The sequence below is a fragment of the Peromyscus eremicus genome, chromosome 11, assembly GCF_949786415.1.
Source record: "Peromyscus eremicus chromosome 11, PerEre_H2_v1, whole genome shotgun sequence".
Taxonomy (NCBI): Eukaryota; Metazoa; Chordata; class Mammalia; order Rodentia; family Cricetidae; genus Peromyscus; species Peromyscus eremicus.
The window spans coordinates 62,234,120-62,247,006 of NC_081427.1; the positions used below are offsets into that span (position 1 = coordinate 62,234,120).

At 38.4% G+C, this 12,887-nt stretch overlaps 2 protein-coding genes across 3 annotated transcripts in view; one reads left to right on the top strand and one right to left on the bottom strand.

The window, feature by feature from the left end:
• Xrcc4 (X-ray repair cross complementing 4) overlaps positions 1-12,887 on the top strand; it is a 296,572-nt gene that overhangs the window by 56,078 nt on the left and 227,607 nt on the right. The gene's annotated exons all lie outside the window — the stretch shown is intronic.
• On the bottom strand, positions 10,785-12,849 carry LOC131921976 (ferritin light chain 1-like). The gene is made up of 2 exons (XM_059276720.1): positions 12,825-12,849; positions 10,785-11,258 (listed from the first exon to the last, which is right to left on the bottom strand). The coding sequence occupies exons 1-2, from the start codon at positions 12,847-12,849 to the stop codon at positions 10,864-10,866; spliced, it is 420 nt and encodes a 139-aa protein (XP_059132703.1). The 3' UTR covers positions 10,785-10,863.

Sequence of the window (12,887 nt, forward strand, 5' to 3'; positions counted from 1 at the left end):
TGAAGATGATGCCCCAACACAGTGGAGAAACCTTGGGTGACTGTCCAGGCAGCTGGCTGTTTCTGTCAACTCACAAATTTTTTTGGAAGCTGCTTGTGTGCACTTCCTGTTTTTACTTTTTGAGGTAATATTATTTCCTTCTGAGGTCTCTGAGGGAGTTGAAGATTAGATAGTTATAGTTATAGTTAAAGATTAGATAGTTATAGTTTTTCTTGTTAAGAATTTCAGAAAAGAAACTCACTAAAGAGGTGTAAGTATATAAATTTGAAAGACATTATAAGATAGTTCTGTTAGTAATATAAGTTAGGATAGAAAGTGAATCAAGTACATTTTGGACTTATCAAAATAGGATAGATAATGGAATTATTTTCTCTGAATTTGTCCAATGCAAATGGACTAGACATTGTTCAGGCATTTATTGCTTGTATATATTGTATATAGTTATTTTACTTATTGTATATAGTTTTTCTTATATTATTTATAAATTTTTTCCTATTTTCTTTTTATTAGAATAGAATGCTGTGGGAGTTTCTGTATGTTACATGTGTTGCTCCGATTGGGTAATAATTAAAACACTGATTGGCCAGTAGCCAGGCAGGAAGTATAGGTGGGACAAAGAGAAGAAAATTGGGGGAAGTGGAAGGCTGAGGCCGAGAGACCTGCCAGCCGCCGCCATGACAAGCAAGATGTAAGGTACCGGTAAGCCACGAGCCATGTGGCAACCTATAGATTAATAAAAATGGGTTAATTTAAGATAGAAGAAGTAGATAACAAGAAGCCTGCCATGGCCATACAGTTTATAAGTAATATAAGCATCTGAGTGATTATTTTATACATGGGTTGTGGGACTGTGGGGGGGTTTGGTGGGACCTGGAGAGAAATTCTCCAGCTACAATAGAAAGGGGAAATATTGTGATTTTTATTTGTACTGAAATGTGATTTTATTTGTATGTTAATAAATAAAGTTGTCTGGGAGTCAGAGCTAATAGCAAGCCATTTAGCATAAGTCTGGCCGAAGTAGCACATGCCCTTAATCCAATCACATGACAGGCAAAGTCTCTGTGTGTTCAAGGACACAGTCAGCATGGAGACACACACCTTTAATCCCAGTACCAACCACAGAGACATGGAGGTCTGTATAGACAGGCAGTGTTGAGGAAGTCATGTGGTTGGGTTTAGAACCAATGAGAAGACAGAACAGAAATGTAGCATGAATCTTAAAGAGTCTTATTAATAAAAAACAAACCTGGAGCCAGGTATTGGGGTGAATGCTGGAAGATCAGAGAAGCAGAACAGGTCACATCCACCTCACCTTGCCAATTCCTCAGCTGATCCTGTTTCCTCAGACTGGAAGCCTCAGCTGAACTGTGCTGCTCAAAAGCCTAAAAGCTTAACCAGGTCTAGCTCCTGGTCCTCACACCTTATATACCTTTCTGCTTTCTGCCATCACTTCCTGGGATTAAAGGCCCTTGTTACCACACCTGGCTGTTTCCAGTGTGGCTTTAAACTCACAGAGATCTGGATGGATCTCTGCCTCCCAAGTGATAGGATTAAAGGTGTGTGTGCCACCATTTTCTGGCCTCTATGTCTATCTAGTGGCTGTTCTGTTCTCTGGCCCCAAATAAGTTTATTATGGTGCACAATATTTTGGGGAACACAATATCACCACACAGAAAGGCAATAAAAAGATAGGCCACACAGGAGAAGGTCTGTCTCTCAGGGGAAGGACGACAGCGACTGTTATGCTAAAGGCTGTTTGCTAGTGCTCTGGCCTCTTGGGCTTTTAACTCTTTATTTGGCTCTGTGTTTCTTATTTAATAAGACTGTTTGGAATTACATCTACAATTGTTCTTTCCAAATCTGTGAAGAATTGTGTTGGGATTTCGATGGTGATTGCATTGAATCTGTAGATTGCTTTTGGTAAGATTGCCAGTTTTACTATGCTAATCCTACCTATCCATGAACATGGCAGATCTTTCCTTTTTCTGATATCTTCTTCAATTTTGTTCTTCAGAGACTTAAAGTTCTTATCATACAGGTCCTTCACTTGCTTAGTTAGAATTACCCCAAGATATTTTATATTATTTGTGGCTATTGCAAAGGGTGATGTTTCTCTTATTTCTTTCTCAGCCCATTTGTCATGTGTATATAGGAGTGCTACTGATTTTTTTGAGTTAATCTTGTATCCTGCTACATTACTGAAGGGGTTTATCAGCTGTAGGAGTTCCCTTGTAGAATTTTGGGGGTCACTTATGTATATTATCATATTGTCTGCAAATAGTGAAAGTTTGACTCCTTCCTTTCCTATTTGATTCCCCTTCATCTCCTTTTGTTGTCTTATTGCTCTAGCTAGAACTTTAAGTACTATATTGAATAAATATGGGGAGAGTGGACAGCCTTGTTTTGTTCCACTGATTTTAGTGGAATCACTTTGAGTTTCTCCCCATTTTATTTGATGTTGGCTGTCAGCTTGCTGTAAATTCCTTTATTATGTTTAGGAATGTTCCTTGTATTCCTGATCTCTCTAAGACCTTTGTCATGAAGGGGTGTTGGATTTTGTCAAAGGCTTTTTCAGCATCTAATGAGATGATCATGTGGTTTTTTTTCTTTCAGTTTGTTTATGTGGTGTATTACATTGACAGACTTTCATATGTTGAACCATCCTTGCATCCCTGGGATGAAACCTACTTGGTCATGGTGGATAAGTTTTTTGATGTGTTCTTGGATTCAGTTTGCCAATAATTTATTGAGCATCTTTGCATCAATGTTCATGAAGGAGATTGGTCTGCAATTCTTTTTCTTTGCTGCATCTTTGTGTGGTTTGGGTATTAGGGTAACTGTAACTGTAGGTGGAATTTTCTCTCTGGGTCCCGCCAAGCCCCAGCAGTCCTACAGCCCACTTATAAAATAAACCCATTGAAGGGGGACTGTGACGGGCATCTCTTTTCATTCTCTCACTAATTCTATTATGAAGATATTAAAATGTTGTTTAAAGTGATATATCCAGGAGCACCCAGACACTTACTATCAGACTTAGGCTTGGGCCTTAGAACAGTGTGGAAACAATTACTATGCCATTATTCATTAAAGTTGCAATAAAATATTTGCAAAAAGTAAAAAAATAAAATAAAATAAAAATAAACCCATTGATGCTTATATTATTTAAACTGTTTGGCCTAATGGCTCAGGCTTCTTGTTAACTGTTCTTATATCTTAAATTAACCCATTTCTGTTAATCTATACTTTGCCACGTGGCTCGTGGCTTACTGGTACCTTACATCTTCCTTGTCATGGCGTGGCTGGCAGTGTCCTCTTTCAGCCTTCCACTTCCCAGAATTCTCTTCTCTGCTTGTCCCACCTATACTTCCTGCTTGGCTACTGGCCAGTCAGTGTTTTATTAATAACCAATCAGAGCAACACATTTGACATACAGAACATCCCACAGCATGTAACCTCATAAAAAGAGTTTGGTAATATTCCTTCTGTTTCTATTGTGTGAAACAAGATGAAGAGTATTGGTATTAGCTCTTCTTTGAAAATCTGGTAGAATTCTGTGCTGAAACCATCTGGTCCTGGGCTTTTTTTTTTTTTTTTTTTTTTTTTTGGTTCGGAGACTTTTATTCACTGTTTTTATTTCTTTGGTGGTTATTGGTCTATTTAAATAGTTTATCTGGTCTTGATTTAACTTTGGTATGTGGTACCTATCCAGAAAATTGTCCATTTCTTTCAGATTTACCAATTTGGTAGAGTACAGGTTTTTGAAGTATAACCTGATGATTCTCTGGATTTCCTCATTGTGTGTTGTTATGTCTCCCTTTTCATTTCTGATTTTGTTGATTTGGATGCTTTCTCCTGCCTGTGGTTAATTTGAATAAGGGCTTGTCTATCTTGTTGATTTTCTCAAAAGAACCAATTTTTTGTTTCATGGATTCTTTGTATTGTTCTCTTTGTTTCTATTTTTATTAATTTCAGCCCTCCATTTGATTATTTCCTGGTGTCTATTCCTCCTGGATGAGTTTGCTTCTTTTTGTTCTAGAGCTTTCAGGTGTGCTGTTATGTTGCTAGAGTGAGATTTCTCCAACTTCTTTATGTGGGCATTTAGTGCTATGAAGTTTCCTTTTAGCACTGCTTTCAAAGTGTCCCAAAAGTCTGGGTATGTTGCACATTCATTTTCATTGAGTTCTAGGAAATCTTTAACTTCTTTTTTATTTCTTCCCTGATCCATTGGTGATTCAGTTGAGCATTATTCAGTTTCCATGAGACTGTAGGCCTTCTGTAATTTTTGTTGTTGTTGAAATCTTACTTTAAGCCATGGTGGTCCGATAGAATACAGGAGGTTATTCCAATTTTTTTTGTATATGTTGAGATTTGCTTTGTGACCAAGTATGTAGTCTATTTTAGAGAAGGTTCCATGGGGTGTTGAGAAGAAGATATATTCTTTTGTGTTAGGATAGATTATTGTTTAGATCTCTATTAACTTCTTTTAAGTCATAACATCTGTTAGATCCCTTATTTCTCTGTTAAGTTTCTGCCTTGCTGACCTGTCCATTGGTGAGAGTCGGGTGTTGAAGTCTGCTACTCCTAGTGTGTGGGGTTTGATGTGTGACTTAAGCTTTAGTAGTGTTTCTTTTACATATGTGGGTGCCCTTGTATTTGGGGCATAAATGTTCAGAACGGAGACTTCATCTTGGTGGATTGTTCCTGTGGTGCGTGTGTAATGTCCTTCTCCAATCTCTTTGGAGAGGACACCTATGATCAAGTTGATGGTCCTATACTCTTGTACTATAGCCAGCACTTAGTGGACTTCGTGGGTTTCAAGAAAAGAGCACATGAAGTTGGGAGAGAACAGTGATGGTCTTGGGGATACAGGAGAAATTGCAAAGGAGGTAAATATTTTTTAATCTCAAAGCCCACACCCTCAGTGACATATTTCCTCAGCAAAGCTGTACCACCTAAACCTCCCAGACAGCACCACCAACAGGGGACAAAGTGTCTAAATGTCTGAGACCATGAGAGAGACATTTCCAATTCAAACCACCACACTGGTATTCTGAAATTCATCATATAATGATGATTCTAACAGGCACATACACACCCTTTAATGTACAATGACATTTAAATATTCAGATTAGAACATTAATTCAGGAAATTTTTCTTCTCACTATTTTTTAAACCTTCGTAATTTGTCTTTTATGTCACTTTTTCATATTTTTATTACTTTTACTCCACTCTCATTGATGTCTTCTCTATTTTATCTTGGACTCTTTTGACTCCCATTAAACTTTTCTATTTTAACTATTAGTTTTTCACCTCTGAAACCTCTGTTGCAGCTGTATTGTTCCATATTCATTGCATTCCATTATAACATGGAAACAATGACTTCTCACATCATGCTCAAGATGGAAAGCAGAATTCGAACAATAAATGAAATTAAACTGATCATGACTTCATCATTTAACAGGTGCACTTCACTTTTCTGTCCTCAGTTTCTATACCTATAAAATGGGAGTTATAATAACACATAATTCATAAGATATTTATGTGAAAATAAGCACACACATATCTATCTATCTATTTATCTATCTATATACCTATATTTATAGATATATGTACCTATATATCTATCGATATCTATATACCTATCTATATTGGTATATAGATATCGATAGATAGATAGATAGATAGATATACTGTCCTTGAAACAAGGTCTGACACCAAATATATGTTATCAAGGCAATTTCTTCTTGTTAAGTTGTTAACTTTTATTCTGTTTTCTGCACAGTATGCTTTTCTGTTTCATTGTTTTAGACTTTTTCTTTTGTACTTCAGGCTATCCAATATAGATTTTTGTTGTTGTTGTTCATATCTAATCATTCTTCAGATTAATGATGAGGCTCATTTCTCCTGTTGAGTTTTGTTAGTCTCTCTTGTCATTTTGTGAAAAGGTCTTTTCTCAAAAAGTCTCATCATGGCTTTGGAATTTCACCAGCAGTATTTTGTTTGTATACAAAGGTATTTTGTAACCTGCCTCACCTTAGTGTAAACCAAACAGATAGCAGTTGACAGGTCATACTTTCTCTAAATACTAGAACAAAAAAGTTTGAAACTTCTGTATTCCAGTAGAAGCCCATAGTGGTTCAATCCCTTTTATTCTGGGGTTGTTTTGTTTTCTAGCTGATGCAGAGGCAAAGGTAATTGGTAGCTATTCATTTCAAATCCCTCATATATTTGTTGCAGGTTTCATTTCCACCTTGTGCCTTACTTGCCAGTTTCAATTTTATGTCGACAGTGGGAAAGTCTTTACTTCCTCTGCTCTGTGTAGAATGTGACCTTCATTTTGTTCTGCCTGATTTCATAATTTCATGTCTCAGGATTTGCACTTTCTGTCTCTCCAAATTTTGTCATAATATCTGTTCTAATGTTAACCCATCTTCCCCCTCTCTCATCACCTTCATTAATGCCATTACTTTTCGCTCTTTGGTAAAATGACTGCAACTTCCACACCATGTCCTGAGATCAAAGTGAGTTTATTGTTCCTTCTGCTTGCTTATTGCAGAAGTAACCTCACAAACAATATTGTTTGGATTACTGGAAAGTCTCAGCTAATCTTTTATCCCCTCTTCATGATTCTGGAATAATTAGCAGCAAAGACAGCAGTCTTCCTCTTCCAGAAGAATGGAATCACACAAAAACTGTGGTGATTGATCACTTCTCTGAAAAAAAAAAAGAAGAAAAGAAAAAGACCTAAGGAGCTCTACTGTATCTAATTGCTGCAATTAATTAAGCCACTCCTTCCTACCGGGGGAAGTGAAAGTCAGAAACAAAGAGAATAGCTTCTCTCCTTCAGTCATAACACTGGAATCCCCTAAAGCAAGAAAGGGAACTAAGGTAACTCAGAAGTTCCAAAAGCTGTAATGGAAACAAAAGAATTTTTTGGTTCTCAGGAATATAAAATATTTTGTCAGTTTTCAAGATCTCTGATAAATATGTGTTTTAACACAGAAACTTTTTATTTTCTGATTTTCTCATTTCAGCCCAAGTTTTCTAAGAAGCAGTTCACTCTATCCCTCTAAGTGCCCAGTAGTAAATCACAAGTGTCTGTATTTCTTCTTGCCAGAAAAAGCACAAAGCTGAAAGAACTCCATTGGGAGATGTGAGTGTTGAGTCTTCATGACCCTGCAGACGGCTAGGATTCAGCAAAGTGCATTCTATGTGTAGACAGTTCCCAACGTAGCATCCCTCACTGCATCGCTGCTGACAACATTTAGCCATTTTCAGGAAGCATCTCAGGTTTGCTTCTCCTCAGTTTGAGATTAGTTCCTGAATTACAATCCCTGGCAGGGCAGCCAGAACAGGAAGATATTAAGTTGCTGGCACAGAGAAACTCCTTTCCTTCACCCTGTGATTCTATTAAAGCATCTCACTAAAGGATACTGAGCCTTTCCTGAAGGTTATTGTAATAAGTTTTTCCGTGCTGTTTGAGGAAAACAGGTCCACTGGCTCAGATGGTTCCCTAGTCCTTTGTCTTTCATAGCGTGACAGTGACAGCGTGACAGTAGGCATACTGTAGATGTAGAGGTCATTCAGCAAAAAGCCAATGACGGCTGTGACCTGACGACCTGAATAGTTTACGAACTCAATCTTCTATCATTCTAATATTTGTAGAACACCTCTGGAGTGTAGCTGGGGAGTTCTCCAGTCCTGCCTGACCTTCTCTCAGCATTTGTATGTAACCTGAGTATATACACCCGCCAGTCCCGCAGCCACTCGGACCCAATCAAACACACAGAGACTTACATTAAATAAACTGTTTGGTCAAACACACAGAGACTTGTATTAATTAAACTGTTTGGCCTAATGGCTCAGGCTTCTTGCTATCTAGTTCTTCTATCTTAAATTAACCCATTTCTATTCATCTATAACTTGCCACGTGGCTCGTGGCTCACCAGTACCTTACATCTCGCATTTCATGGCGGCGGCTGGCAGCATCTCTCTGCCTCAGCCTTCCACTTCCCAGAATTCTCCTCTCTCTTTGTCCCACCTATACTTCCTGCCTGGCTACTGGCCAATCAGTGTTTTATTTATTGACCAATCAGAGCAACACATTTTACATACAGACCATCCCACAGCACTGGAGTGTTATGCGGTGTACTCAGGATTGGTTAGGAACCCACTTTGGAAGGGCTCAGTCCAGTGATGAGGCACTATGAACTCTGTACATTGCATATCAGGATGTGCTTTAGATAAATACGTGAATAAATTCTAACGGATAATGCTAGCTTATCTACACAGTGTAAAAAGTAGAGGCAGAAAGGGAGATGGTCACTGTACTGAATTTCCAAATCCAAAAACAGGGTTTTCAGAGAAATAAGAAAGGCAGCAGGAAACAGTATAGCTGCCTCTCTTTGTCTGCACCCTTGGATTCAACCAGGATATCGAAAATATATTAACAAGTTAAAACCTATACTGAGCACATACAGATGTTTCTCCATTATTTCCTAAACATATGCATAGTTGTGATGACTATTTATTTTGTTGTAGTGTATCAAAGAGAATTCTCTAAAGGAATAGAATTAGTAAAATATTAGGGGAAGTATTAGATGAGCATAAGCAGTTGGAGTCTAGGTATTTAATGAAGGGTGGCCTACAAGATGGATGCATGATGGACAGAGGATCAGCGAATCCATTAGATGCTCATTCCAGGAAGCATGGTACCTCAGAACAGGGAGGATGAGTAATGTAGCCCAAACCTGAGGTTAAAGGCATTGAAAATACCTGGACAGACACTAGAGTGAGTCCATGATGAAAGGTTAAAGAAGCTAGGGTCTGATGTCCACAAGTGATGGCAGAAGCAGTAGGTGCATTTGCTCAGGAGGACTGGAGTTTGCCCACAATGTCAAGCAGGCCTCCTCTTCCCTGTTCATTCCATGTAGGCCCTTAGGCTATTCCATGGGGCCACCCATGTCCACGACAGGATTTTCCTCCCTCAATTTGTCCCGTCTCTTAAATGTATTTAGAACTTCCCTCACCAAAAGGTGTACCAAAAAGAACACTTTACTCTACATGAAAAATCATGATTAACTATGATAATTATCTGCCATAAGTAATTTAGATCCAATTCAATATGTATGAGATATACTCAGGTTACATACAAATGCTGTACTAATATAAATGAGTGACTTGAGCATCTGCAGGTTTGGGAATCTATAGAGATCCAGGCACCAACATCCTCACTTGAATACTGAATAATGAGTATAATTAGAAAAAGGAGGATGAAAGAAGAAAACACGCTCTGCACACGGAACCATTGAAGATGGATCATGTGGGTGACGGAGGTTTACTGACCACAGATGAGGTGAGAGAATAGTGCTCAGAATTGCAGACAGAAGGGGGAACTTTATCTTCCAGACACAGAGTTCATGACCCATAGGAGCTCACTGTGCTTTGGTGATTTGCCCGAGCAGCTGCTGCAGGCCTAATAATGCAAAGGAAGTTCTTTCTGTTGTTGTTTAAGCAGTGTGCTTTCTTTATCCCAAACTGACCTGTTCCCTAAACCTTTTCACTTCCTTCCTCTACCTGCGTCCTTCTCTATCGCCTCATGAACTTGAATCTCAGGTTCTTCCTCTGTAAAATAGGAGTTGCAATTTGTTTGAATAATGATAATTAAATGAAGTATTACGTATCGAGAAATCAGAGTGACGTCTAGGATAGACTACACACTTAACAAAGATATCTAATAGTGGACAGATCAAATTGATAGAAGAAAGGAGGAAGAGACCCTAATGAGACAGGAAAAAAGATGAGCGGTTGGATAATGATCAATTGTGCAGATCAATGAGGAGAGAAACCAGGATTAGGTGAGTATGTAGGCAGAGTCGACATTATTCATAAGTGTCGTAATATGTCAATACTAATACCCACAATAATGTCAGTGTTAAAATGTTTCATCTGATGCACCTGTATTAGAAATGGAGACAACAAATAGTCACTTGAATATATTTAAATCTGAGGCTTATAAGAAAGACAGAGCTAAATCAAGATTTTGTCATCCACTAATCTACAAGCAAAGGTTTGTGCCGAGGAATAGAAACTGTCAAAAAAGCAAGGCAAAAGCAATTTATTCTTGAGAAATGACCCTGTGATTTGTTCCCTGAATGTTCATATGTTGGAGCTTGGTCCCCAGTAGGAACAGTAATGCTAACTGTGAAGGCTTAGTGGAGGTTCTTAGGATGCTGGAGGCACCATCCTAGAGATGGATGTGCATCTACGTGGTTTGAGTGAGAGGGTCCCCAATATTCATGTATTTGAATGCCCAGTTATTAGGGAATGAAACTGTTGGTGAAGAATTAAGGGGATTAGGAGGTGTTGCTTTGTTGGAGTAAGTGTGCCTTGTTGGAGGAGCTGTGTTCCTGGGGGTAGGCTTTGAGGTTTCAAAATCCTGCACCAGGCACAATCTCTTCCTTTCTCTCTCTCTCTCTCTCTCTCTCTCTCTCTCTCTCTCTCTCTCTCTCTCTTTCTCTCTCTCTCTCTCTCTTTCTCTCTCTGTCTCTCTCAACTCTCACTCTTGCTATCACTCTCTGCCTATGGCTCAAGATGTAAAGTTTTCAGCTATTGCTCCAACATCATGCCTGTCTGCTTTCCACAATGATGATAATGAACTAATCCTCTGAAACTGTAAGTAAGCCCCCAATTAAATGTTCCTTTTTTTTTTTTTCCGCTATTTCAAAATGCTTTATTTTCACTTGGTCCTGAGACTTGGGAGGGGCTCCAGAGCTGTTACAAAGCTGCCTAGAGGTTCTGGTGAAGGTCCTGAGGCTGGCTGGTGCAGAGCAGAGGAGGGAGCCCCTTGGAAGGTGAGGCCTCCTAGTCATGCTTGAGAGTGAGCCTCTCGAAGAGGTACTCGCCCAGAGACGGCGAGGGCACACCGGTCTGCACTGGCACACCGGTCTGTGCTGGCTGTGGCCCATCCACCCTACAGAGGTTGGTCAGGTGGTTGCCCATCTTCTTGATGAGCTTCACCTCCTCATCCAGGAAGTGGTTTTCCAGGAAGTGGTTTTCCAGGAAGTCACAGAGGTGAGGATCTGTGCCAGCAGAAGCCAGGGCATGAAGATCCAAGAGAGCCTGGTTCAGGCTCTTCTCCAGGACCAAGGCAGCTTCCATGGCCTCCTGGGACTTACCCCACTCATCTTGAGACGGCTTCTGCACATCCTGGAATAGTGCGCGGCCTCCGCGTTCGTTCTGCATCTTGAGCAGATTATCTGGTTTTTGTCTTTCAGTTTGTTTATATGGTGGATTGCATTTAACAATTTACATAGGTTAAAACATCCCTGCAGTCTGGGATGAACCTTGTTCATGGTGGACGAATTTTTGGATGTGTTATTGGATTCAGTTTGCAAGTATTTTATTGAGAATTTTTGCATCAATGTTCTTGAGGTAAATTTGCGTATGATTCTCATTGTTTGTCGAGTGTTTATGTGGCTTAGGTATCAGGATAACTGTGGCCTCTTAAAAAAATTGGGCAATGCTCTTTATGTTTCTGTTTTGTGTGATAATTTGAGGAGTATTGTCATTAACTCTTCTTGAAAAGTCTTATAGAAGTTTATGCTAAAACAATCTGGTACTGGTTATTTTTGTTTTGTTTTCTTTTGTTGGTAAACATTTAATTACTGCTTCTATTTTACTTGGGATTATAGGTCTACTTAAATTGTTTATCTAATATTGATTTAACTTTAGTAGGTAGAATATATAAAAAAATACTCATTTCTTATTGCAATATATGTTTTGAACAACTTTAAACTTTATTATATAAAAATTTTATAAACACAACTTTAAGATAATGAACAGAGAAGTTAAATATAGTTCATCACATGTATAATGGATTACTGTATAATTAGCAATATCAACCCTAAATCCCCACTTCCACAGTGGGAATGGGACAAAGCAATATTAATCTAATGAATTAAGGAAAAAACGTAACTTTAAATTGAATCAAACTTTTCAGATAATTCAATATAGCAAAGCTGATGTTTGGATTCAACGAGACCTGGGATAATAATGGATATTTACCATTATAGTTACTTTTAATCAACTTCCACAAACTAAGGCAAGTCTCCTTAATTCTGGGACAGAATGTGTCTTTAAATAACTGATGCTTTTCTCAACAGTTCTGCATCCTATACAAGTCTAGTAGAGTGTGATGGGTCAGAAAAGTATCAGTTTGTGCAATTCATTGTCCTTTCTTTTACTATTTTCAATCTTTAAAGTATACATAAAAGAAAAAAACACCTCCATCTTCAAGTTAACAGATAAAACTCCAGCATTAGTGATGCTAGTCAACACTTCCTGCCTCTTCTTGCTGATGTCCCTCCTGATCTTAAGCAGGAATGACATTGTGATGGACATTCCTTTTAGGAATACACAGTTCAAACAAGGAATAGAGTTGGTAACTAGAGAATGTTGTAAAATGATAGCTGCCAAGGTTTGTAAATGAGTGAGTGAAAATATAAACAATCATTGTTGCGAGAAGAGGATAAAAGAATAATTCATAATCTAAATCTAACATTAAAACAATTCGTAAAATAAATCTAACATTAAAACAATTCATAAACTAAATCCAACTTCAAAACAATTCATAAACTAAATCCAACCTTAAAACAATTCATAAAATAAGACCAACCCTAAAACAATTCATAAACTAAATCCAACACTAAAACAATATTTTTTGAACATGTGTTCTTGTGTGGGTTGATCAGCGGTTTCTAAGCTTGCAGTAGTTCCTTGCAGGTATAGATGGCATTGGTCAGGACTCCCCAGGTCAGGACTACATTGAAGAGAGTGGGCTTCCTCCATGTCAGGCAGCTCAGTATCTGTTTTGAATCTTTTCAACC